Here is a 25,686-nt window from a genome sequence, read left to right as displayed (position 1 = left end):
ATCCTTTCCGGTACCTAGGGCTAGGGACAGGGCCAGAGGGTAGGATACAGCCAAGGGCAGCTTGCTCACAGGGAGATGTGGACCAACATTAGGCAGGGGATGGGAATCATAAATGTTCCGTGGACCTGGCTGTGGGCCTGGGGCCTGGGATGCCCCCAGGAGGGGGCTTCCACCTTCCTGTGAGTAAGGTATGACTCCAACTGAAGTTTATAGAAATTCTTTATTATTAGACAAAAATAGACTCTCTTTTTTCCCCTATTCATGTGATCCCACTCTGATCTCTGCTCAGGGGGGAGGCAGAGGAGGGAGTGACTTGCTCCCCACCCCTCTCCCCTCTCCCTGCCATGCTGGGACCTGCAGCTGGGTGGGACTGGCAGGGCCTGACTCCCCTGGAGGGCTGATGTCTGCTGCAGGTTGGGCTGTCCCAACCCCCTTCGGGGCTCAACTGCTGATGCTGCCTCACCCCTCACATGCCCATCTCTGCCATCTGCTCACATGCAAGGTCATCTCTCGGGCCTGTCCACTTAGCTTAGCAGGCTGGGGGCAGGGAAGGAGAGCAACATCCCAGGCCACTCCCCATTCTTCAGGGAGGGTGCTGGCTCCCGGGTCTCCTGGGTCCAGGCCAGGGGAAGTGAGGGCTGTGGGGTGCTGGGAGGGGTGCAGTGTTGACGTGGGCTCCTAGCTGTGGCCTTCCTTCATTTTCTCTGGCCCAGTAGAACTTTGGTGATGAAGGTGACAATGGCGCCTGCAGGCTGATCTGGGTCAAGCTCTGCAAAGAGGTGACACACATTCTCCCAGGGGCTTCCCGGCTTCTTGGCCACGAAACCAAAGATCCTAGGGGGACAAAGCCAGGGTGGGGAGGGGCCTTAGCATTCCTTGCACAAAGGAATGTAGCTGGCCTTGGCGGGCTGACTCAAATGCCAGGGCTGGGGAAGTTGGAGTTTCCCTGATCCCTCGGAGGGAAGAGACTGGATTCATGGGGGGAGCTTACTTGGAGGTGGTCCCGTCTGGGTTGGTCCATCTGTAGAAGGAGAAGAACTGTGAAGGAGTGCACGCCAGGGGACAGCCACTGAAGGAGCTGGGGCTGGGGCTGGTGGGACCCTGGGGCTATGGGGGAAAAGGGTTCAGAGGGAGTGTCACCTCCGGTCCTGAGGGTCAGTGCTGGAGAAGGTGATGCTGTTCACTGGATAATGGCGGCGAAAGAAGAGCCTGCAAGGAGGAGGATGAGGAAGGTCACATCACACTCAGAAATCTAAGCACGGGATTCCACAGGGACCCCCATGCGGGGCTGGGTGTACAGACTCACTTCCTTTGGTTGTCTGTCAGCGTAATGCCCTGGGCTGAGACCTTGAAGTGGACAACAGCTGGTGTCGGGCGGGGACTAGAGCTCAGAGCTGCAGAGCTGGCCCGGGCCACAGCTTGGGGGCCCGTAAGTGACTCCGTCTCCACTGAGGTCAGGTAGAGCACACTGCAGGCTGCAGGGGCACAGAGGGGGTCGGGAGGGAGCGCTGGCCCCCTGGTTCCCCATCCTACCAGCTCTTGCCCATTCCCCAGCTAGTGCTGTCAAATGCATTAGAATCACACAGGTGACTTGTCTACAGCAGATTCCACCAGACTACAGTCAGAAGCACTGGAAAGAGGCCTGAGAACCTGCATTCTAACAAGGCTTTTCCCCCAAGCCCCCCTCATGTCCACAGGACTTTGGGAACCTAGGCTGAGGACCCTCTTCCCCACCCCCTACCAATACCTTCATGGGTTAAGTGCATCCACCAGGGCCCACCCACCTCAAGGCTTCCCAAGTGCCCCATGCCCTGTATCTGCAATGCACCCCCAGTGCCCAGGGAGAGGGAGGGCAGGGAGAGGGCTCTACCAGCACCCTGACGTAGGAGGTCTGCCGCTGTGCTCATGTTGGTGGGCGCTGGAGCCTCTGGGGTCTCTTCCAGAGGATCTGGGAAATGAGGCCAGCAGGGAAGGTCAGAGGGGGGAGCAGTCCCAGGGGAAGGCTGGGAGCCAGGACCTCTGGATTCTGCCTTTGACTGCGGGGTTGGGGGGAGGACAAGTGACGAGACACCCACCTTTACTGGGAATGCGCAGGCAGCAGGGCAGGGAGATGGGGGAGATGGAGTGCTGGGAGACCAGGGCGGACAGGCTGCCTGTGAGGGAGGAGGTGAGAGAAGTCCCGAGGTGCCCACAGTCACCTTCAACTTGCCCTTCCACCCTGCTGAGACTCCTTGGCCTCACCACCCTACAGCGACCCCAGGTAGCCTTCCCTGGGCTCCTGCTGCTCACCAAAGTAGGGCTCACTGGGACAGCCCTTGATCTTCACCCCTTTGGGCCCAGTCTCAATGAGGAAGTGGCGGACCAGCTGTTCCAAGGGGTCTCCTGAGAGGAGCAGAGGGGAGAGTAAGGCCTTATCAGATTCCATTCCCAGCGTCTTCCCCGACGGGATTCTGTCCTGAGCAGCTGAGGTCTTTTCCTGCCTCTCCCCACCCAGGAGCGGCATGGCCCGCACCCCACCGCCACCTGGGCCTGTTATCTTGTCAGGTCTGGGCATTCCGTACCTTTCCAGGGCTGGGAGCTGGGAGGAGGCGTGGCCACCTTGAGGGCCAGCCCATAAGCTCCTTGGAATGAATGACTGTCCCTGATCAGGAAGGCCCCAGGGTCCTTGTCCTTCAGCAGGGCGATGGCTGCAGGGAAGGTAGGTGGTGAGGAGAAGTTTTCACAGTGGCCGACCGAGCCGCATGCAGCCCTGCTCCTCTGCCAGCAAGCTCCCTGGGATGCTTTTGCCCTGACAGCTGTGGTGGTGGCGGGAGTCTGGGGACAGGACTTTAGGGCTTTGACAATGATGAGTCTTGGGCCCAAAGCCCAGAGTCACCTGCTGGTGAGAGGCTTAGTCAAGGTAAACACAGCTGAGATGGGAGGAGGAGCCAAGGGCTTCAACCAGGATGGGACTTAGACGCCAAGACAGGGGGCCTGGGGGGTGGGGTTGGTGAGGGCATGCTGTTTCTCACCTTGGTCACGTGACAGGTGTGGCTTGTACCAGAACTTGGATGTATCTTGGACAAACTTGACATTGCTTTGGCTCTCTTGCATGGGAGGCTCTAGGACAAGGAGGGCCTGAGTTCAGACCCCAGGGCTCCCCAGGCCCCATGCCATGCTCCTCTCTGGGAGAAAGGCTTCTCTCAAGGTGGCCCCAACCTGTCTAAGACCTTTGTACCTGGGGGTTGGGGGGCATTATCCGGGAGCAGAGGTGCGAAGGTGACATGGTGACTGGTGCCTCTGGCTGGTGGTGATGCCTGCTCTGGGCCCCAGGGTCCTGGTTGTTGCCCAGGCCCCGGCAGGTGGCGTTTCTCAGGAAGCGGGAGCTGGGTGGGGCCATTGGTGTCATAGGCTGCAGCCAAGGGGAAGGCAGGTGTGGGTGAGCTCTGAGGTGGCTCTGGGCTGGCCACAAGCCAGGGCACCTGCGTAGGCACAGGCGTGAGGGGGGACCCATCCGGGCTGTCTGGGGGGCCTCGAGGGCCCTGCCAGGGGGCGTGGCGGAGACCAGGCAGCGTGGTAGGCACAGGGCCCTGGGGACTGGCACTGTCTGAGCGGCCCCCTGGGCTCCTTTCCTGAGGCCAGTCACTGGGCGAGCTGGGAGGGGAGGTCGGGGAGCAGGGGCCGGAAGCCGGAGGCTCAGGCCCACTTCTCTCTGGCAGCTCAGGAGCCTTTCCAGGGCCTCCCTGGGAAGCAGGGGGCAAGGCCTCGCCAGGACCCAGTCTCTGAGTGGGCGCCAAGGTGGGGGACCTGGTGTCCTGTCGTCTGGTGCTGCAGGGTGGAAGGGCAGATGGTCAGCAGAGCCCCCTCTGGGAGCTGCCCCTGTCCCCAGGCTTCATCATCTTCGTGGACAAAGAAGCGCCCAAGCGCCCTGGCCCTCTGCGTACCTTTCCTTGCCCTGGACCGGGCTGCTGGTGTGCAGGGGTGCGGAGGGACCAGACAACTCTGAAGAGGCACCGCACTGGGCTTCTCGTGGAGACCGAGGCAGCGTGCTGTGCCCACTGGGGCCCTCCCTCCAGGACACTGGCTCAGGTGACTCTGCAATGAGGGGGAGAAGTGGTGTCTGAACAGGAACGGGCCCTCCTGTCTGGCTTAGTTCTTTCTCGCCCTGTGTCCCCTTGACCTCCCCACCATCTTCCAGAACCCTCCTCTGCCCTGGGAACTCTCCACTCTGTTGCCCTCACCTGCAGAGGCCACGGGTCCTGCTGAGGCCAGGTGCCCAGGCAGCGGGTACCTGCTCCCTCCCTCCTCCGCAGGGATCTCGTAGCTCAGCTTCCTGGACTGCGGGTAGGGTGGGCTGCCCGGGGAAACGGAGCCAGCCCGTGGGGAGTGGGCACCAGGGCTGGGATACCCTCTGCCCTCACCTGGAGAGCCACAGCTGTGAGGCACCCGGCCATATGCTGGGCAGTAACTGGGAACGGCTCCTCCACAGCCATATGTCACCAGGGCAGGGTAGCCTGGATGCCCATACCTGCCCTCGGGGCACATGGTGTAGGAGCAGCCCTCGTGCCCTTCCTCGCCTGCCTTGGGTGGCTTCAGGCAGCTATACTCAGCCATCGGGGCACGGTGATGCCCACAGGCAGGCACTAGCAGTGGCAGCGGGGGCCCGGGGCGCACTGGGTGCAGGAGAGGCTTGCCCGCCTCGCTCGCCCACCCCTCGCCAGCTTCCCTCTCCAGCCGCAGTCCATACAGGGCTGCCGTGGGCAGCGCCAGCTTCTCCTCACAGGCTGGGCATGAGCATAAGGCAGGCAGGGTGGGGTCCTCCAGGATGACCACCTCCCGGTAGCCTGGGGAGCGGTAGCTGAAGTCCCCGTTGGCTGGTTTCCCCATTGGCTCGGGGGCGTAGGGATACGGCCCCTCGGACAGGGATCTGCAGAGGCGCCTCTTCTCCATGGAGGCCTCAGCATAGCCCTGGGGGGGGCCTTCATAGCCCCCATAGGCCAGCCGTCGCCTTTCCAGGGTTCCTTCTGGCCGGTAGTAGCCCCCATTGGGGACCCCGCAAGGCTCCCGGTAGCCCTGGCGGCAGGAGCAGTGGCGGCTAAGGCCAGGCCTATGGCCTGAGTACACTCCCAGGTGGGGGCCTCCGCCCATGGGGGGCTGCTCCTCATCGTCTAAGATGGCCGTCTCGCGCCCAGCCCCCCGGCCCCCACTGGCCACGCCACAGCCTCCCAGGAGGCGATCCAGCTCCTGCCGTTCAGCAGCCGTCGGGGGTGGCCGGCCAGGGGACTCAGCAGCGGGCTCTGTGGTCAGTGTGGATGAGTGGCCGGAGTCGCTGCTGACAGAGAGCATGGGGGGTGGGGGTGGCTCCGGAGAGGGCGCCGGTGGAGTCTGGCGGGGGGCCCGCTGCACCTGAGCATAGGGACTGCCGTCCAGGGGGCCCCGGGTGTGGGTCAGGGAGCCTGGCGGGGGGGGGGAAGCAAGCAGGCAAGAGGGAGAGAGGGAGGGTTAATGTGAGGGGACGGGTGGGGGACTCCAGCTGGGGTGCCCAGGGGTGTCTCTTGGGAGGGGGCTCTCCCTGCCCCCCAAGGGCCACAACCCTGCACCTCCCACCGGGCAGGCCTGCCTCACACACCATCCACACTGTCCTCATGGTGCTGGTTGAAGTTCTCATAAGAGTCCCAGCGCACGGCAGGCTCTGTGGTGTTGTAGTCAACAGAGACCGAGGGGTCATTCCGTGGAATGTTACCTGTGGAAAGGCCACCAGGTGTGCAGGAGCAGAGGAGATACAACCTTCAGTCCCCAGCCCAAGCCCCACTCTTACCTTTGACCTTCTCAGGGCTAGAGGAGAAGACAAACTCCACCGAGGCTTGGAAGGGGAACCTCTCATCTGTGGGGAGTGGACGGTGAAGAGCCAGCCAGGCCTTTGGCCCACACCACGCTCTCCTGCCTGCTGCCACCTGCCTGCCCTCACCTGGGCTCCCTCCCCACGCCACTTGTCTGGGACTCACCAGTCCAGGCCTCGTCCAGCTGGTCCTTGGGGAAGGCGAGCCGTGGTCCATGGATGGTGCACGTGTGGAACTGGACTCGGAACACGAGGGTCCGGTCTGTGCCACGGCCACCCTTGTGATAGCACGTGACCTGGGTGAGAGGCAGGAGGCCGGGGGTCAGACCTCGTGTCCTCTTCTGTGCTTCCACCCTGGGGACTGCCTGGTCACAGCTTCTGCCCTGCCTCAACCTCAAGGTGACCTCCCTATGTGCCCTCCAATCTGTCTTGAATTGGCGGCCCAGCAGCTGACTGTGCTGCTGATAGGATGCACCCCCCGCCCATCCCCTGTTCTCTCCTGGTTGCCCGGACCCCTCACCATGACGTCGCCTTTGAGGAGGAGTGCGGGCTCCAGGCTGATGCAGAGCTGCGGGGGGCCAGGGCCTGCAATGTGGCTGTGGGGGAGAGAGAAGGCAGAGTCAAGTCAGGTGTGCAGAGGTCTCTATGCAGAGTCAGGAGGGAGCTGGGAGATCAGAATCTGACCCTAAGTGGCCTTGACCTGAGCCTCAGCTTCCCCATCTATACAATGGACTCCATGGTAGTATTAGTTTTCAGGTGCAGTGGCTGGAGCTGAAGCCCAGCTGTCTGGGGAGGCTAGAGAAGCAGGAATCCAGGGAGTGGGCAGCGGGAGGGACTGGCCGAGAGGTGTCAAGGACCTGCGACTAGAGCACTCACTAGACTCCAGACGTGTAGACGAGCTGCATGGACTGATAGATTTTGAGGAAGGGCTGGAAACCTGGAGGGGCAGAGAAGGCGTGTGAAGGGTGCTGAGTGGAGAGGGTGGCTCTCCCCATGGAGCACATCTCAGGCGGACTCACCTGTGCCGGGTTCGAAGGCCGGCAGCATGGGCACGAGCACGTAGTGCAGGAAGAGAGGGCTGCTGTTCATTCTGATGGAGCCGGAGAGCAGCCCACTGAAATAGCTGATGTATCTGGCAGGGGGTGTGTTAAAGAGAACATAAGCCCCTTCCTTTGGAGGTCACCTTGTATCAATTCAACGATGCACGTGCCCACACACCCTTGGAAGGCCCATCCTTCTCAGCACTTCCCTCCCATCTTCCAGCTCACCAGAAAGTTCTTTCTTGCATCTAACCTCAATCCCTCTTGCTCCTGCAAAGATTCTGTACTTGCTGATCTCTGCCTAGAAAGCCCTTCTCCCAGATCTCTGCTTCACGTTTGGATGCAGCCCTTCACTGTCCTTCACATGCTCAGCTTTGTTTTCTTCATAGAACCTGTCATCCAAAATGATCTTGTCTATTTATTCACAGGTTTATTGACTTCTGCTCTTCTAGCTGTAAGAGCAGGGGCCTTGTTTGTTCTGAATTCCCGACACTTGGCACAGTGCCTGGCACATAGGAGTTGCTCAATTAAGGGATGCTGCAGGCATGAGAGAAGCTTGGCCTGGTGGCCAGGGAGGGAGTTGCTCCTCTGCCCCATCCCCACCCAGGATGCTCACCGGCGCTGGGAGGGCTGCAGTTCTGTGGCCACTTTGTCCTCACAGAATTTCCGCATGGTAAGAGTAGCCAGTGCTTGGTCCGCCCTGGGGAGAGCAAGGCCAGTGTGGGGGATTAGGGAATAGTATCCGTCCTGACTTCCCATCCCTAAGCCCCAGGGGAGGGAGAAGAGACGTGACTCCCCAAAGCCTAGAGGAAGCCCAGAGTGGTGGTAAAGAGAACTAGAAGCCCCACATGCAGTCACTTTACTAGTTGTTGGGCTTCAGGTAATTATTCCCTGAACTTTAGTTTTCTCATCTGTAAAATGGGGCCATAAGACCATGTTATGGGTTGAATCCCCCCAAAAGATATGTACCTCAGAATGTGACCTTATTTGGAAATAGGGCCGTTGCAGACATAATTAGTTAAGATGAGATCATACTGGAGTAGGGTGGGCCCTCACTGCAATATGATTGCTGTCCTTACAAGAAGAGAAGAAGAGACACAGAGACACAGACACACAGGGAGAACACCAGGTGACGATGTAGGCAAAGACTGGAGTGATGCATCTGCAAGCCAAGGAACACCAAGATTGCTGGCCACCACCAACAGCTAGGAAGAGGCAAGGAAGGAGTCTACCCAGAGTCTCAGAGGGAGCAGGGCCCTGCTGACACCTTGATCTTGGACTTCTAGCCTTCAGAACTGTGAGACTAAATTTCTGTTGTATTAAGTCACCCAATTTGTGGTACTTTGTTATGGCAGCCCTAGGACACCAATACAGATCAGCTGCTGGGGACTGTGGTGAAGTACAAGTAATAAAAAGGAGGTGGAAATGTCAGGTTTACAGCAAAGGGCTCTCTGAACAAAGAGGTGGGGTCCAAGGGGAGATGGGTTCATAAAGGGCCAGCTGGAGGAAGGGCCACCGAGGAAGGGGCTACGCGCATTGGGGAGCCTCACCCTGCAGAGATCTTGCTGTAGTGCATGTAGGCAGAAACGATGACCCCGAGCTTGCCCTTGCTTCCCTGAGAGGCAGAGAGACAGGATGGAGGGCCTGCTGGGGCCCCAGGCTGAGGGCACCCCAGCCCTGCGAACCCAAGGTCCCAACCCACCTTGCAGTACAGTACGACCACGTGCTGCGGGTCAGCACTGAGCCACGTCTCCATGGCTTTGCAGATGGAGCACAGCTTGTCTAGGGGTGGGGCATGCAGCTCAGGCCAGCCAAAGTCCTGGACCTGGGGAATGCAGGGGTGCAACTGGAGGTGGGGGCCACAAAGAGAGGTGGGTGGGGGTGGAAAGGGGACAGGGCATAGGCATGGGGGCAAGGTCAGGGCCTCCTGGGTGTCCCTGACAGCCTCAGCACTTTCTTTACCCATACAATGGGCTGATACCTGCAGCACCACGTTTTGAGGTGTCTCCAGTAATATGTCATATGGGACAGTGCTTAAGAATGAAGTAGATGCCAGTTGCTACTGTTAATAACGAGGAGGCTGGGGGCAGCTTGGTTTAATGGCTGAGCAGTCCGTCTCCCTCCTACCTTGGGGTTTAGGCGGGTTAGGTCGTGCCTTTTCTCGGAAAGGTTGAAGAGCTGAAATAAAGGAAGGGGGCTTTAGACGGAAGCGACCTCAGGCAGCGAGGAGCGGTGAAGGGCTCGCTAAGCAAGGATCTTCCTCTAAAACAAGGTTGCTCAGGCCTGGCCTAGCGGCCACTGACCAATCGCCGGCGTTCTGGCTTTCCCGGCTCGGCTCGGGGCGGCGCTCAAGACCCCGCCCGGCCCCGCCCGCTCCCGCTCCGGCCCCGCCCCCTGGCGGCCTCGCCTCCGCCGGTTTGACGTCAGTGAGCGAGCGGCCTCGCCCCTCTGAACCTCCCAGCCCTCTCATTGGCTGACTCCGGGAGGTCCCGCCCCTCACCAGGTACTTGTCGCGGTGTTTAGATTGCAGCACGTGGGCCAGCTCGCGCAGGTGGCCCCGATGTCGCTGTTCGTCGGGCCGCGCGGGGAAGGCGGCGGCCAGGATGCGCTCAGTCACGTAGGTGAGGTCCAAGTCCCAGCGCCGCTCCATGAGCGGGTCCAGGCTGAAGCTCCTGGCAGGGGGCGAAGCCTACGTGAGGAACGGACGGGTGGGGCACCCGGAGGTGGCCAGCGTGATGGGAGGGTGTGGGTCCTGAGAGCGGATGGGTCCGGAGGGAGAATACCGCTTTGGGGCAGGGGCTGTCCCAGGGAGCTTAGTTGCGGGGTGGGGCCCCCCAATCGTCCCCTACCCCGCGCCCTCACTTACCTGGGCAGAGAGCTGCGCTGCTTTGAGTGGTTCAGAGATTTGGTGGATCCCTGGTGGATGACAAACAGTGTCCGGACATCTCCTTGGGTACCCCTCCCCCAGTCTAGGCTCCCCACTCCAGAGATCCGTGTACTTTCGTCTTCAGGAAACCCAGGTCCTTGAGCTACCAGCTTCCTCCCCCCTCCTCCAGCATCATCTTACCAGGTGCTCTATGCGCCTGACTGGGGCGGTGTTTCGCCGCTAGAAGGAGATGGGGGAGGAAAAGGGAGTGGTTAGGGCCGGGGCAAGGCCATAACGGGCCTGGGGATGGTGGGAGGGCATGTCAGTGTCCTCGTGAGGGGACAGGAGTCCAGTTCCCAGCAGGCCCAGGAGGACAAGAACAGCAGAGGGCTCACATGTTTTTCTCCTTCCCCCTCAGGACGACCAATACTCCCATCAGTTCGTCCAAGGTAATCTCCTGGGGGCCCTCTCTGGGGCCAGACGGCTAGACATTGCAGCCAGGTTCCTTGCCTTCCCCACCCCATCCCAGAGCACACTCACCAGCTCTGCCGGAGGCAAGGCCTGACAGGGTGAAGTCACCTGGAAGGAGACCTGAGTAAGGGTCTGAGCTCCTAGTGAAATGGGCTTCCCTGGACTTGAGGATGGGGCAACCCCTCAGCTTTAGCAAGAAGGTGGAGGGGCTGTCAGCGGATGGGCACAGGCTCTAGCTGAGGTTCGTCTATTTAAGGGAGCCTCCCCTCTGGCCTCTCAATCCCCCACCCCCAGGGCCCCCCATGTGTTGCTCTTGGCTCTCAGCCCCCTGCCCACACAGACCCCCATTCATCCAGCTGTAGGGCAGGAGTTATATATAGAGGCATGCAGGCAGGCCATGGCCAGGGACGGACACTGGCCTCTTTCACTGGGAGACCCCACCCCTGGGCACACAGCTCCCCACAGCCAGCACCAGGGCACTGGGACCCTGCTCCCCTGCACTGCAGGAGGACGAGGGAACCTTTTCAAAGATAGGGCTGTCTCAGGTCCCAGTGGACAGTGGGTGCTATCTACAGCTTGTACCTGAAAAGGCCCAGTTTTTCCAGGCCCAGGACAAGGCCCACCCAGGCATCCTGAGGACCCTTCCCCAGAGGGAAGGCACAGCCCATCCGGCTGCCCAGTCTCTGAAATCCTGCTCCCCCCCCCCAGCCACCCCACCCTTCCTCCTTCTCATTCTCCTCCTCTTCCCCACCCCCCATCCTCTTGCCAGCTGCAGCCTGGGCACAGCACCAAGACAAACGGCTGTCTCGCTGTCCACCCGCCTGGGCCAGCCCTCCAGGGGGTGGAGTAGGGTGGTTCTTAAAGGGCCAAGTACAGCACCCCCTCCCACCTTGGAGGGGTTCCCCAATGATGAGATGGGTGGAGGTGAAGGGTGGATGCCAGTGTGGTTGGAGAATCCTGTTTGGGAGGAGGAAGGGACCCCAGACCCCCCTCCCTTCATCAGGTATAACCAGGTACCCACCTTTGCTTCACATTTTCTGTGTGTCGCCACCTTGCAGACTAGAGGGCAGGAGGTGGAGGGAGTGCAGAGGAGAGGGGTTAGCAGGGGCCTGTTGAGGCAGTGGAAGGAATGGCCCTCCCTCATCTCCCCAGGTGCTGGAACCAGACCCTGGGACTTCCCGACTCCAGCTGCACTGGGCTGGCTGAGGTTGGGGAGCAGGGGTAGAGTTTGAGGGAAAAATGTGGCAGTGGAGTACTGGTGCCCAGGCCAGGGGTAATGTTCCAGGGTGGATGGGGTGAGGAGGAAGAGAGGGAGGAAGCCCCCAGTCGCAGGTCAGGATGGGAAGGTGGTAGAGTACTGGGTTGTGGGGGGTGTCTGTCATGGGAGCCAGGGCTCTTGGCTACTATGGTGCCTAATCCAGGAGCAGCAGATTGGTTTAGGTTGTGTGGGTTGGTGTGCTGGAGTTGTGCAACACAGTGTGTGGGGTGGAGGGTCTCAGAGTCACAGGACAGAGTGCCTCACCTCTGCACGAGACACCTGTCCCATCGATGGTCACCTTACACACTGCACAGACTGGAGCTTTCTTCCGGAAAACCTTCTCCCGGAAGCTATGTGGCTCAGCTTTCCTAGGCTGGGGGTGGAAGGACAAACAGACAGAGGTGTGAGCTTCTAGTGGGCCCATCTCCATCTCCAGGACTTGGCAGGGGCCTTGGCTGCACTGGTTTCCTTCTTCCTCCATCCTGATCAAGTCCCCCAAACCGTAGGATGCACTTGCCATAGCTGTTTCAGGGTGGTTGTGGGGCCTGTCCTTGACTGTGCATGGAATCTGACCCCTTGCGTCACCTTCACTGGGTCAGCTCCTCCCCAAGGGATCACATAGGCCCCTCACGTGGCACTGGTGTGTGATGCCCTGTGGTCACTGCCAGCCCAAATGCTAGGGCTTTCCTCCTGGGGGCGGGGGCGCATCCTCTGACTCCTCCCATCTTGCCCTCCCCAGGAGGCCTGTGTGCAGAGTGAGCAGGGGGCCTGCAGTCAGGCGAGTTGTATGTCAGTCCTGTAGCACCCAGACTGAGCCGGCAGAAGTAGCCTCAGCCAGTCCTGCTCCCCTGGCTCTGGCTCGTGCTGTCCCCATGCTCCAGGCAGCTGACATGCCCCTGCCCCCACAGTCAGAACAACATGTTTACTCATTGTGCATTGAGGCGATAGACAGCAATTGTGTAAGGGGGGCGCTAATGCTGGGGGCAGAAACAGAAGCAGGACACTGAGGAGAGAAGACACTGAGGAGAGACGGTCAGCTGCCTTGCTGCCTTTGGATGTAGTGAGCTGTGCCGCCGCTGCTCCCCACCTGGGGAAGTTCAAGTGGGATTCAAGCATTGAACAAGGAGGGGGTGGACCCAATTCCCTGTTTAGCCCCTCCCCACCCAGAGAGGTTCAGTGATGCAGGAGGCTGGGATGCCCCCTCTGACCCAGGCCTATCTCAGTCCCATTCCTTTCCATTGCAGGTTTTCTCCAAACATCCTCTGCCTGGGGACAATTTATCTCCTTGCCACCTTTCTCTTTTACCCATTTTTCTTCTCTGGAGTTCAAACTCCTGCTGCCCTCCTTCCCCAGCCCTGCCCTAGTGTCATCTCATGTCCTGAGCTGCTGCTTTTAGGGTAGGCTGAGAAGAAGTGGGGAAAGAGGGTGATAGGGACCGAGGCAGCACCTCTGATCTCTTGACTATTCCTGGAACTCTTCTCGGCTGGACCAACCTTGGGGGACCCACTAGGACACTTGGGCGCATTTTCGCACTGACAGCACGTATAGATGATGACAGTGGAAAGTAAATGTCCAGTTCTAAAGCCCTCCTGAGACCCGACCCCTTCTTTTAGCCACCCCTATCCCCTTTGCCGGGAACTTCCTGGACCAGGTAAGGAGCCTGATCTCTTAGCCCTGCCCTAGGACTCCAGGACAGTGCCTGGCAAAATCCTACATGACATGTACCTGGGGCTCAGGCTTAGGGGGCCAGGACCCCCAGGGTTGGCCCAGGCTATAGCAGGGAAGGTGATAAGGAACAGAAACAGACAGCAGGAGCCACTCTAACCCAAACATGCCATCTGTGGGTCACACCCCAGCCCTGGCCACCCTGAAGGGGCAGAGTAATGAGGGAATGTGGGGCAAGGGGAGAAGGCTGAGGAAGCTGAAATTGGGAGAAGGGTCTGGCCTGATTCTTGGTCCCCTCCCCCACTGCCCATACCTCCACCCCTGCTTGCCCAGCCAGCTGGAACTCCTACCCTGCTGGTGGCCCGGCTGCTGTCCCTCCTCCCCAGGGCTCTGAGCAGCCTCTCCACGGGGCTGCTGGACTTCATGGTGTCTGGCTGGGGTGCCGGCTGCCAGGCCTGAACAATGCTGGGGCCTGGCCCGGGGCTTCCTGAAAGCGGCCTGGCGGAGGCAGCCGCTTCCCCTGGGCGGAGGGTAGGCTGTCTGGCTGGTGTGAGGAGCAGCCCGGCCCTGGAAGTGGAGGGAAGTGCAGGCGGGAAGGGGGCAGGTCGCTTGCTGTTCCAGGAAGTTGGGGGGCGGGGAGGATGTGGGGGAGGCCAGGAGATCAGATTCCCAGGATCTACCCTGCTGGGAGTGTCAGCCCAGGATCTTTTGCACACCCTCCCTCTCCACTCTGGAGCTGCCTCACACACCGGGGCATGCACCCTATCCAGGGATCTGCAGGGATTCATGGTCCTGAGCCTGGTGGGGCAGTGGGGTGGGGTGAGAATTTCAGTGTCAGGGCAGGGCTCAAGGACCAGTGGGGAACACCATGTCCCAGCCAGCCTCCCAGCCTGAACTCTCAAGCTCTCTAGGGACTTCCGGTGGGGAGGGAGGAGAGCTGGGAACTACTGCCTGGCAGGCCCAGGATCTGGAGTATGTCCTGAGGATCAGGGAAAATGGGACTGAAGGCCAGCTTCCTGCCTCAGTTTCACTAGTTATGAAGGAAAACGCACTGCCCACTCTTACCCTCAATACACCTTGCAAGGCCAAGTTCCAGCCTGAAGACTGCTTTGCCCACAGGAGCGATCCATTCTCATGCTGCAGCCTGAGAGAGGCATCCTGCTCTCTGCTCCTGATACAGTGCTCCTCCCTGTCCCCCACTCGTCCATTCCCTGGCTTTGTTTCTGACACCTCACAGATCCCTGGTCCCTCTTTCAAGCCCTGCAACTTAGGCTCTCCACTGCAGGTCCCCGGGGCTGGACCCTCTCCCCATCGCCACCGCAAAGCCTGGGTACTACCTTCATGGCTCTCCTAGCTCTGCACTCCTTCCTCAGCTGCTGTCCCAGGGCCTGAGGACTGGACAGAGGGACCCCTCCCGACACATACTCCACCCCCTCCATGGGCCTCCTGCCTCCCTCCTGGGAACATGGCCAACTTCCTGTCCTGGGAGTCAAGGGAGGGAGGTGGAGGGGGCCTTGGAAAGGGGGGAGTAATCTTCCTAAAACATAAGGGGTTAATGGCCTGGAGGTCCTCAGCCCCAAGCCCTGGACAGCAGCCCCTGTAGCTGTCTCTTGAAAGAATGTGCAAATATGCCCCCCCATTTGCATGGTATTTACTGAATGTCCCAGTACTCAGGCAACTCCCCCAGCTCTGGCTTCTCCCACAGGGTCCTCCCCCTCCCTGTTACCCCTCAACATGGTCTAATCCTGCATTCTCTGGGATGAGTGAAGCCCTGCTATGGGAGCCTACTTGGGACACTTTCTAGGCAGGTCCTCTCCTGAGGCCTCTCCCTCGAAGCTCCAATTCTCCAGGCCAGGAAGTCTGTCCCCAGGGTACCTTGGCCAGACAGTGGCATCTGTGTGGCAGACCTGGGCCCCTAGCCTGTAACTGGAGAGGGGCACTGGCTTTGCAACCCACCCCTACCCCACCAGCCCTGCCTGTGTCCCAGGACATTCCAGGCCCCTGGCCAGTGTGGGCAACTGGGCCTGGCCTGGTCTAGCACCCAGCCCTGGAGGCCAAGGGGACTGGGGCACTATGGCAGCGTGGGTGGGTGGGGGTGGCTTTCTTCTGCCCAGTTCCCGCCCCTGCTCCTGTGGCACATAGCCCTGACCAGGACCCCTTCAGCATGCTTCTTTCTGCTCCTGCTGCCTCCAGAGGGGCTGGCAGTCCCCTCACCTGGAATAGGTCCCTGAAACATCCTCTGACCTTCACTGGTCTCATGCTCCCCACCCAGGCCCAGCAAGGAGGTTCCCAGCAGTGACTGCAGTGAAAGCTGCAGGGCTCACTAAGTCCTGTGTTGGGTGGTCCCTCTGAGCCTGTGCCTGCAAGGAAACGTAGCCCCCTGGGGGAGGACTGGGAAGGCATGGCCAGACCCCCTTGGACCCTCACCCTCCTCCTGCCTGGAACATTCCAGAGTCTGTCAACCTCTCCCCCAGCTGGGCCCCCTCTCACTCCAAGCCTTGGATTTGTTTGGAGAAACCCCTCCACCCACACCCCCCTTCCTGGAAATAGCTGTGGTTGGAAGAGAGGCTGAGAGGCTGGGAGCCCGGCCGCCGGAGGAGGGTGGTGGAGGAGGGGTGAGGCCCAGGGAAGGAGTGTGGGCAGGCGGGGTATATGGGTGTTCCCAGAGGGATCTGAAAGATTGAGGGCTGAAGCAGAAGGGGGCTGATGAGTGAGGCTGGCAGCCTCATCTGTGCCCGCTTACTGCCTCAACGTCCCAGATGTGGAGTAGAAAAGGAAAACACTCGCCCGCACTCTGCCAGGCCAGGGCCCCCGCGCTGCTGCCAGCTCCTGCCCAGGCACCGGGGAGGTGTGGAGCCACCACCAGGAGCCATGATGCTGGAGGAACGGCCCCTCGTGCGTGGCGGGACAGCGCAGCACCCCGCCGGGCTGTGCGTGCGTCCAGAGCGCGGGAAGGCGTGACGGCCTGGCGGAGTGGGACTGCGGTCATGCCCCGCCCCCTGGTCACCTTCTCGGCCTCCAATGCCCCCAGCTCGCCGCGGCTTACCCCGCGGCGGAAGCCCCAGTCCCGGCCCGGGGCCCCAGCTCTGGGACGCGCCCCCTTGCCCCCTGGTGGCCCCGCGCCCCCTGGTGCCCGCCCCTGGCACTGCCCGCGCGGCCGTGACGCAGAAGCCGCCGCCCGCCGGCCCAGCGCAGCGCGGCCACTCACCTGCGGGGGGCGCCCGGCGGGGCGGGGGCGCGGCGGGGCGGGGCAGCAGCATGGGGAGCCCCCGGGCCAGCCCATCCCGCCCCGGCCCGCGTCAAGCGGGACGTGGAGGCGGAGGCGGCGGCGGGAGCGGGCGCGCCGCGCTCGGCTGGGCTCCCTCCCGCCCCCGCCGCGCCCCGTGCCCGCGGCCGCCCTCTCCTCCCTCCCTCGCTGCTCCCCTCCCTCCTTCCCCAGCTCCAATCCCCACGTTCCGCCCGCTCCCCGCCCCTCGTCCTCCTACTTTCCTCCTCTTCTCCCCACCTTCTCCCGGGAACCCACACTCACAAAGAGCTGAGCGCAAAGAGGGTGCCGAGACTGGCAGAAAGGCTGAGTGAGGAGAGATCGGGGACAGGAAGAGACACAGATGGGGAGAGTTGTAGAGAGACGGACACGGAGAACACAGGGACGCGGAGAGACAGATAGTGGAGGAGAGACTGACCCGACGGGACATGGGCAAAAAGAAGCATGCGAGCCAGACAGACGCAGAGGAAAAGGTGGACGTAGGTCCTAGAAGGGTCTAGAAACGGTACAGAGAACTGCCGCGCAGCCTCAGCCTCAGTCCGCCCCCTACAGGGGACTGTATTTGGGATGGGGCGGGACCCCAGGGTCAGGACCACCCGTGGCCTGGGCCTGGCCTGGTGGGCGCCTACCTACACGGGCGCCTGAATCAGTTCAAGACACCTGGTGGTGTGTCCCAAGACGCTGGACACACTTCCGTGGTCCTCTGCCCCACGGGAGACTTCTGTGCCACGTATTCTCCCAAAGGACTCACAGCTGAGATCTCTACATCAGGTTCAATCTCCCGCCTCCACCTCCAAGCAGCTCCAGTCGCCCCATCCATTGCCCTGCTTTGGAGCTGCACCTTCAATCCCACTCCCCAGGAAGACCTTCTAAGGTCTCAGAATTTGAACTGAAGCCCCAGGCTTCCCAATGGAGCTGGAAGTTCTTTCCATAATCTAACCTTCATTCCCTTCTTTTGCAGTGTTTGAATCTGGTACTGGATAGGAACTTCGTGGAATTGAGGCATGGGCTGGTTTGAGTTGTGCCACCCCGGAGGGGAAGATGGAGGGTAGGGATAAGGGAGGAAATATTTTCCTAGACGCTCTGAACCTATTGCCATTCCCGGATTTCCCAGCGGTTCTTTAGCAGTGAACACTTCCTGAAACTTTCTTCCTCCACCCTCCCCACTGGATTTTCCATGATGAAAACTGAGGGTGTGTGTGTGGGGGGGTGGGGGGGGTGGGGTGAGGTTTCTGAGAATCCAGTGCCCAGGGCTCAATGCCCAGTGCCTGCCCAAAGCAGCCAGTACCACCGGCTCTTAAGTCCCTCCGTCCCTCCCTGTCTCATCTCTCAGCTGGGTTCTTTCTGTGCTCATCTTGTCTTTGGCAAAGGCTGGAAGTCTGGTTCTGATTACCACAATCTGGCGGCAGGGGAGAGGCTGTGAAGCAATGCATGGTGACAGTGCGGGCACCCCAGAGACTGGCATTTGGGAGGGGTGGATGTGGTTGTTACTGGGAAGCCTTGATCCTTCTTGCTGCTCTGGGCTGAGTTGGTCCCCAACAGGCAGTTTCAGAGCTTACAGCAGTAGGAGTCACTGGGGTCTGGAAAAAGGACTGGGGATCCGGGGGTGGGAGCCCAGGAGGGAATGGGGAGGGGTCACTGCGGGGAGGGGAGAGGCAGGAGTTAGGGGAATACTGAGGAGAGCAATGGGAATTGGAGGCTACTGGGTAGAAGGCAGGGCTGAAGGTCTTCCCACGTATTTTGGCAAGATTTAATTATGTAATCAAGATATATGAAATATGGAGATTTTTTTCATTTCTTTGGAGCCTTCAGCTAGCTCTTTTAACATCTTGCCCTTCCCAGCATTCATGAGGGTCTTTGGCAGGGCATGCCATGGGGTAGGTTGTTATCCCTAAAGGTACCAATGGAGAGACTGGGACTTTTCAAGAGAGTTCCTCCAAGTTCCTCCAGGAGGAACTTGATTGGATCCCAGAGAAGTGGGTAGGGCTAAACCTCATACTTATGCTAGTACCGCTGTCCTGCCTGGCTGGCCCATGAGAGGAACTTTTGAGGTTCCAAGGAATTGGAGAAGGGCCACAAGATGGGCAGCTGAACTCCCAGCTCAGGCTTGATCCCTGAGGGCTATCAAGGGGAAGGAGGCTGCAGGAAGGAAGCTGATGAGAAAGGTTGAGAGTGAAGAGTGAAGGCAGCTTGGTGGGGGTGAAATAAAAATGGGCAGATCATGGAGCCAGCCAGGTATCCTGCTTTCCAGCTCAGAGCAGCAGGATTGGAGAGGAGGAGAGGGTTGATGCTAATGAGGGTGAAACAGAATTTCAGGAAAACCCTCCCATGCAGGTTTTCTTACCTTGACTATGCAGAGGGTGGCCCATCTTGGCACTGAAGGTGGAACCCCATCTTCCATGGTCTGGGGTGACCCCATGCTTGTAACTGAGTGCGCTCAGATCTGTGGGACGAGGGGACTGTAGGAGGGGGATTTGAGGGTGTGGGACTGTCCTGGCTGAAAGACCCCTGTGTCAGGAGAACTTCGGTGGCGGGTTTGGGTGCTGGGAACCAGGAAGAGCCGGGGAAGGGGCAGAGCCAACTCCAGAGGCGGATCTCCTGGCCAAAGACAGAGGGTGTATTGTCCAACTGGGAGGTTGCTGCAGCTGGGCGGAGAGCAGCACAGCTCTGCCTCTTCCAAACTTCTTTTTGGGGAGGCGGCAGAGTGAGGGAAGGCAAGTCCCCTTCACTTGTGGCCCTGGGGGCTATAGTGGTTGCCAAGAAACGAGGCTTATTTAACAAATAATGCTTCCCAGGAGCAGATGTGTAGCTCTCTCACTTCCTGAGAAACCAGATGCTTTGAGCTTGAGTAGCACTTGAGGTGACGCCCTCAGCATGGACTGGGACCCTCATTGCTTTGGGATCCAGAGCACAGTGCTTGATTCTGCGAGGAGAAACTAGGCTATGTGGGCTAGAATACACATGGGGCCCAAGTAACTTAAAAAGTCAGCCCTTGTGAAACAGGATACTGCACCTACACTCCTCCCCTACTTTTCTCGAGATTTGCACAGGTTGGCAATGAGTGCTGACTAGTCCTGGGCCCATTTCTGCAGCTGGGCTTCTGGGAGGGTCCACAGGTATTTATAACTGAGGATGTGGCCATATCAAAGCCCAGGCTTTGATTTTAGAGTGCCCTTTTGGGACATAGTACAGGGAGTTCCTTCCTCCCTACTTTCTGTGCACAACCAACATAAACCTCTTTCAATAAGCCTTTCCTACTTTTATCTTCCTTCTTTCGATCATTTACCCAGACATCCGTGTTGCACAGCTGGGGGGAGGGTGACTTGAAACTAAGGCTTGGAGAACGTGACTAGCATGGATTCCTGCGGTGGAGCCTCAGAAAACATCACCTTATAGGTTCCACGGGGAGCCTGGGCAGCAGGGGCACCAAACGCCACATTTAAAGGATTTCACATCATAAGCTCACTGTGCCTCTTACCCCTCAACTTAGCCAATTTTGGAGAACAGAGTTAAACGCACCAGGAAACTAGAAGAGCAATGCTGTAATCGGCTTGGGAAAGCCACTGTGTAACTGCTCCCATCTACCTCCCACTCCCTTCCTCTTGGCTCTTAAGTCCACCAAATTGTTGACTGAGGTTTCCTGGGCTCCTTTTCATGCTCCACCCCCTTGTGACCTTAGGGATTCTTTGCCACTGTCCTAACCCCTTTCCTGTCTTGCAACAATGACCAGTCTGTCCCTAGCTGTTTGGAAAATTCCCACTAGGTCTGACGTATGATTAAGTTGCCTTCGTTGTGGCTACCCAGACCAGCCTGCCACCACGATCTCCTGCCCACCAGCGTGACTCAAGAGAGCAGCGTCTCTCTGGATTACTTAAGTGAGATGAGGTTGGGGCATTTATGGAGGCACTGCCCCAAGGATGTGAAGATTTATTTGGAGCTCCCACATCTTATGATTAAAATAAACAATACAGGAAATGGACTGCAGGCATGTTCAAGTGATAGAAGTCAACACCAGGCAAAAAATGCTGGAGAGCTAAGCTGCAAACCCCACCTTGGGAGTTCTTGGGCGTCAGTAAGCACTGAAATAGATCCCTTAAGTCGGGAGTCGTCTGTAATCCCAACGACTTGGGAGACTGAGGCGGGGAGAATCCCTGGAGGCCAGGAGTTCAAAGCTGCAGCAAGCTATGATCGCTCCAGCTTGGGTGACAGAGGGAAGACCTGGTCTCTAAAACATTCCTTTGTAACCCCACCCTCTGATGTTGTACAACGTGGTATCCAATGCTGAATGAGAATGTCAGAGATGGTGGGGAAGGAGGGGCAGGCTGTTAAATTGGGAATCCAATAAAAAGCACTGAACTAGAGTGTATGTCAAAGAATTTCAGCATTAAAATGAACTTTAAAGATCAGATTTATTTGGAGAAAACAAAAAACCCACAACCCAAAGGATGGGATTTTACATCTCAAGACATCTCCCAGGTATTAAGTCTACAGATTACAAATCATTTTCATAGAAGATATTTTTGTACAAATTTTACATGTATTCAGGAGCGGGACATAAATCAATCCCTGTTTCTGTTTTAATGGGGGGGGCAAGGTTGGGGATTGGGAACACCAGATTTTTTGGATACAACTATTTGGAAGGGGAGTAGACATGAAGAGGGCAAACCCTAGCTTTTCATTATCTACAATCAATGGTTTCTTATTAAAAAAAACCCTTTCGACCTTGGGTATCTCTCTTTAAAAGCCCACTTCCTAGCTACTAGCCAATTCATGTCAATTATGTAAAGCTAATTCACTTGGTGTACCTTCTGTCCACTTGGTAAATTATTCCTTATGCCCACTGCTGCAGCACACATAAACCCACACCTCTGCATGGCTGGACACAGTCTAACCAGGACTGATGGGAAAAGGGCTTGCAAACAAGAGACCAAGGTGTCATTTCTGCAGGTACTAATATTATATTGCCCATGATGGGGAAGGATACCATCTACCCAGCTGACCCCTACAAAGTTGCACATAGAAGCAGGCAAGTCTAGCTACTGTGTTGCAAGAGAAACCAGGACCTTGTTAAACAGGGCTCTCCATTACCATTTACTCTCTTAAGGGAAGCTTAAAAAAACAAAACAAAAAAAACCACACACACACACACACACACTCTAGGCCACATTATAAATCCAAGCACTGGTGTGGGATTTTGGTGGAGAGAAAGAAATTTGGGGGTGGGGATGGAAAACAAAACCCAATCGTGGTTGTAAGAAAGGCTCCCAATTTAACTGTCCCTATTTATCCACCTTTATTTACCACCCAAGTCCATCAATTCTAGAGTATTTTGATCTATAAAAGGGGTCGAAGCAGCCAGGAGCAGGCATGGATGGAGGGAAGGAGAGTCAAAATACATCAAAGAACCAATGTGCTAGAGAAAAGCATCGATTCCTCCTTTCACAGCTCCCAGCGGCTGAGATATAAAATGCCCTGGATAATAGGTATGTGACTTAGAGACTGCTTTTTGGGAGGTAAGAGTACCATGAACTTAAGACAATGACAAGAATCTAAATTTTTAAAGCTTCAAGGTTTCAACAGAATGTGGATATATTTGGACTTTCAAAAAGGACAGTGTTTGGAAGGGGCAAAACCAGGACACATAAGACTGGGAATTCCCAAGACCCCAAAGTGCTTCCTGCTCCAGGAAATAACCATTCATGTGTTTATTGGAGTTCACACTATTTTTCCCTATAAGCTGGTGCAAAAAATGATTCATCACCTCCCAAAAGCTTCTTTTCAAACCACGATTTTCCCATTTATTTTGGTCCCAAGCAGTCCTATTCTTTAGTGGCCTATAACTCACTCCCAACTACCCCCCTGGGGGGTAAAAAATGAAGGAATTCCCCCTAGGCTGGCCCCGATAACTCAGAATTAAATAAGAGGAGGGGCTAGCAGCCTCCTGGAGACTAAAACAATTTGAGAGGCTAAATCTACCTTTCCAGGGATGGAAAATTTATTCAGATAATGTTCGAGAATTCATATATGCCACAATAGGATAAGAAGAATTAAAAGGTGGAAAGCTCACACTCTTCCTTGTACCTCCCCTACTGCCCAAATTCCAGACATCATATCACTGTCATTACATTTCTGCTAAATGGAGTTCCCCAGGCACTAATCACACAGGCAACTGCATGGTGTCATAAAAAACGTACCACAACTTTTCCATTAAAAAAGCTGTAGTCTCTTTCTCTCTGGCTACATTGGCGATTCTCCAGTTACTTCAATACTTTAAAGGCTGCAGCAGCATGCAAAAGAATTTCATTTCATTTTTAAAAAAAAAGTTAAGAAAGGTTTCCAGGAGATGGTGAGTTTTATTTTGTCTCGTCTGGATAGAGGTTTGATTTGCTCTTGAATGTTCCAGGGTGGAGACAGACTAGGCGAAAGCACAGGATGTCGAGGTCTATTCGGTGTAATCTTCTCCCTCGTTTTCATCTTCACCATCAACAGAGAGAGCAGCATACTTGCTTGCAGAACTGAACTTCTGTAACATATTAGAGTAAAAAGATATCGAAGGCCTTGAATTACGACATCAAAACCCAAGAAACAGGATACTCATACTTTGGCAAGTAGGGGATGATAGTCCAGACTACACCAGCTTGCTTGCTCATTAGCATCTTCCACTGGAGAGCAGCGCACGGGAAAGAGAGTCAGAGGCACGTATGACCTCACCGTAGTCATATAACACCTTTACCTTGCAGAAGGGATGAGTGCGGAGAAAGATGGAAACGGGGGAAAAAACTAATCTAAATTTCTTCCACTATTCTGCATAAACACCAATGTCTTATTTCCAGCCACTCTGTAGCCTCAAACGTGAAGAAGTTTGATGGCAAAAATGAGCTAAGAGAAGTTGCAAGCAAGCCTTTAACACTTACGGAGGCTGGATTTTCCTCAGATTTCTTTGGCTCAGGTGCAGATCTGGAGTCTTGATCCTTTTTGCCGTCTTTCCTGCAGAGATGTAAGCATAAAACCGCATCCTTAGGAGAGGACTCTCCAGCACACACGTGCACACACATAGTTGTAAGGCACTGAACAGGCACCTCCAGTTGACAGTTCTTGCTATCTGGACAATGTATTATTTCTAGATTCTCAGAATCATAACTGTCTATATTGGTTGACTTTAGTTTGTTCATAATGACAGACTGGGCAGTGCTTGGAGAACCAAAAACAACTTCATTACAAAGCCACGTGCCTCTAACACCAGAGAAAAGATTTACAAATGATGAGAAAGACAATGTGCATACCTATCTGACTCCTTCCAGTGGTCTTTGCTCCCTCCATCTCCTGGACCACGGCTGGAGTTCCCAGTTTGGCCTTTTGGGACACTCATCCCATCTACTTTATTTTCATCTGCTCGAGCAGTAACATAAAAATAAATCAAAGGCAAGTAAAATAATCACTCGCTCTCCTAGATTTTCTTTAAGCTGAAGATAACTGTGCCCATATGTACTGAGGGAAATTAAACCTCACCCCAACCCAGACTTCCTTCTGAAAGCCTTTATTTCCACGTCCTCTATATCACACATACACACAAAAACCAAACAAGATCCACTAAAAAGCTCCACTGTAAGGTTACACCATCATGAAAAGCTAGCTGGAAGTAAGGGCTATGACGCTCTGCCGTGACCTTGGCCTTGCTGATGGTGACATTTCTAATCTGGACTGAACATGTTAATTTCCTTCCGATTTTTTTTCTCCCCGTTTCAAAGAAATGTTCTACTGGGAAAGGGAGGGCTTCAAGCTTTCTCCAAAGAGGTCACTCCTGCCCCCTACTGGCAAGAAAAGGTAGATAATCCAAGAACCTTAAACACAAAATCAGCTGCAAGATACATTGCAGTTCAAAATGTAATTCTGGAAGCCTTTTTATTTAGGCCCATTCCCCTTAGTATGCTCTTACCTCTCCTTGCTGGTCCTTCCTCAGACGGCTGAGCTGGAGCTGGTTTCCCCCCGCCACTACAAGGAAAACATGCAATCACACTCATCAGTTGTTTCAGGGAGAGAACAGGTAAAGAAACCTTTAATCATTCTTCACATGCAGTAAGCTTTACAGAAAACAAAAAACCTCCCACCACATAACATTACAGAACATTAAAATACAGGAACGACAACAATGAAAGCAATAACATGAACATTAATGGACTTTAGAAAACTGAGCAACTGGCTCTCAGAAGCCAGCTCCAGCACACTTAGGACAGCATAACTTAGAAGGCCAACATCCCATTGGGCATTTTCCACCATTGTATCACAATATTGAAGGTTCTGTGGCTAACCAACTGCTGTTTCCAGGCCGACTCACCTTGTAGGGGATTGCTGCTCTGTGTCTGAGCTCTGAGATCGAGCAGGAGGGTTAGAACTTCGCTTCACCCAAGCATTCTCCTTTGGTGGAGGGGCTGGCATTACCTTTAGGGGCTGATCAGGTTTAGGAGGCTTAGAAGTTGGAGAGTGACAGTCTTCCTCCTTATTAAGTGTTTCATTTTCTAGAGATTTCTCACTCTCTCTCCTTCGCACATCTGTGAAGCCAGAGTGGAAAGATCAAATTATTGGGGGACAGGGGAGGGGGTTGAGAAGGCTTATCATACATCAATCTACCAAGATTTCAACAGAGTGAAAAATGGTCCACCATCCAAATTTACTGCTTTCCATTGTTTATTCTTAAACGAAGGCCCTAATTTGGCTTCCAATAGATGAAATAATTATCCCTAACCTAGTGGTTTCTAAATGTCATCTTGAAAGCAATGTTTTACTGATGCATACAGAAATAGAGATAATAATAATTGTGTATAGATCTTAAAGGATAGCCAGCTATCCGACCTTTTTAGGCATGAGTAAGTGTCCTTTAATGCAAGATTATAGCCTTTCTACATTTTCTGTGTTAAAATGTTCTGACCTGGAAAATAGTGTGAAGGGGCCCTATGATGAAAACCCCAAACTCCAGTAACCACTGCTCAACTCTAGCTTAGAACAGAAGCTCAACACAAACACACACAAGCTGTGATATAATCACATTTATGAAAAATAGAACATATACTTTTTTTAAAAAGCAATTAGTTGTCTCCTTAAAACTAGAAGCCTGTTTTGTCATATTCTTTCTACATTTTAACTGCAAACTCTACAGAAATAGGTACATGAATTAAATGAACAATATTATACTTCTACCTAGCCACAAAAAAGGGGCATTACAGGCCGGGAGCGGTGGCTCACGCCTGTGATCCTAGCACTTTGGGAGGCCGAGGCAGGTGGATTGTTTGAACTCAGGAGTTCGAG

General features: G+C 56.0%; 2 protein-coding genes across 6 annotated transcripts in view; both read right to left on the bottom strand.

Annotated features, from left to right (window-relative positions):
• Positions 1-201: 201 nt before the first annotated feature.
• Positions 202-16,473, bottom strand: TNS2 (tensin 2). Of its 4 annotated transcripts, none has more exons than XM_069490252.1 (29): positions 16,327-16,473; positions 11,718-11,826; positions 11,217-11,254; positions 10,265-10,303; positions 9,926-9,964; positions 9,725-9,774; positions 9,359-9,530; positions 8,986-9,036; positions 8,561-8,683; positions 8,409-8,473; positions 7,475-7,558; positions 6,838-6,950; positions 6,695-6,755; positions 6,339-6,414; positions 5,985-6,114; positions 5,798-5,863; positions 5,609-5,722; positions 4,221-5,435; positions 3,924-4,074; positions 3,218-3,807; positions 3,012-3,101; positions 2,562-2,687; positions 2,290-2,382; positions 2,076-2,153; positions 1,871-1,948; positions 1,307-1,475; positions 1,141-1,209; positions 992-1,021; positions 202-834 (listed from the first exon to the last, which is right to left on the bottom strand). In XM_069490252.1, exons 1-29 carry the CDS (start codon positions 16,399-16,401, stop codon positions 696-698), a joined length of 4,233 nt encoding a protein of 1,410 aa, XP_069346353.1. In that variant the 5' UTR covers positions 16,402-16,473; the 3' UTR covers positions 202-695. The 4 variants fall into 4 exon arrangements, with proteins under 4 accessions (XP_069346353.1, XP_069346352.1, XP_069346351.1 ...); XM_069490251.1 differs by lacking the exon at positions 16,327-16,473 and adding an exon at positions 14,456-14,516; XM_069490250.1 differs by lacking the exon at positions 16,327-16,473 and adding an exon at positions 13,469-14,440.
• A 4,261-nt stretch (positions 16,474-20,734) lies between these two features.
• EIF4B (eukaryotic translation initiation factor 4B) overlaps positions 20,735-25,686 on the bottom strand; it is a 28,712-nt gene continuing 23,760 nt past the window's right edge. The window contains exons 11-15 of one of the 2 annotated variants that reach the window (XM_069491605.1): positions 24,719-24,932; positions 24,320-24,375; positions 23,667-23,772; positions 23,298-23,370; positions 20,735-22,906 (exon numbers count right to left, since the gene is read on the bottom strand). In XM_069491605.1, coding sequence (XP_069347706.1) covers positions 22,826-22,906; positions 23,298-23,370; positions 23,667-23,772; positions 24,320-24,375; positions 24,719-24,932 — 530 coding nt within the window. In that variant the 3' untranslated portion in view covers positions 20,735-22,825. The remainder of the gene's footprint in view (positions 22,907-23,297; positions 23,371-23,666; positions 23,773-24,319; positions 24,376-24,718; positions 24,933-25,686) is intronic. The other variant, XM_069491606.1, reaches the window with a different exon arrangement.

Source organism: Eulemur rufifrons, chromosome 16, assembly GCF_041146395.1.
Source record: "Eulemur rufifrons isolate Redbay chromosome 16, OSU_ERuf_1, whole genome shotgun sequence".
NCBI lineage: Eukaryota > Metazoa > Chordata > Mammalia > Primates > Lemuridae > Eulemur > Eulemur rufifrons.
The sequence above is the reverse complement of the archived record's forward strand: the minus strand, read 5'-3'. Positions and strand labels throughout refer to the sequence as shown.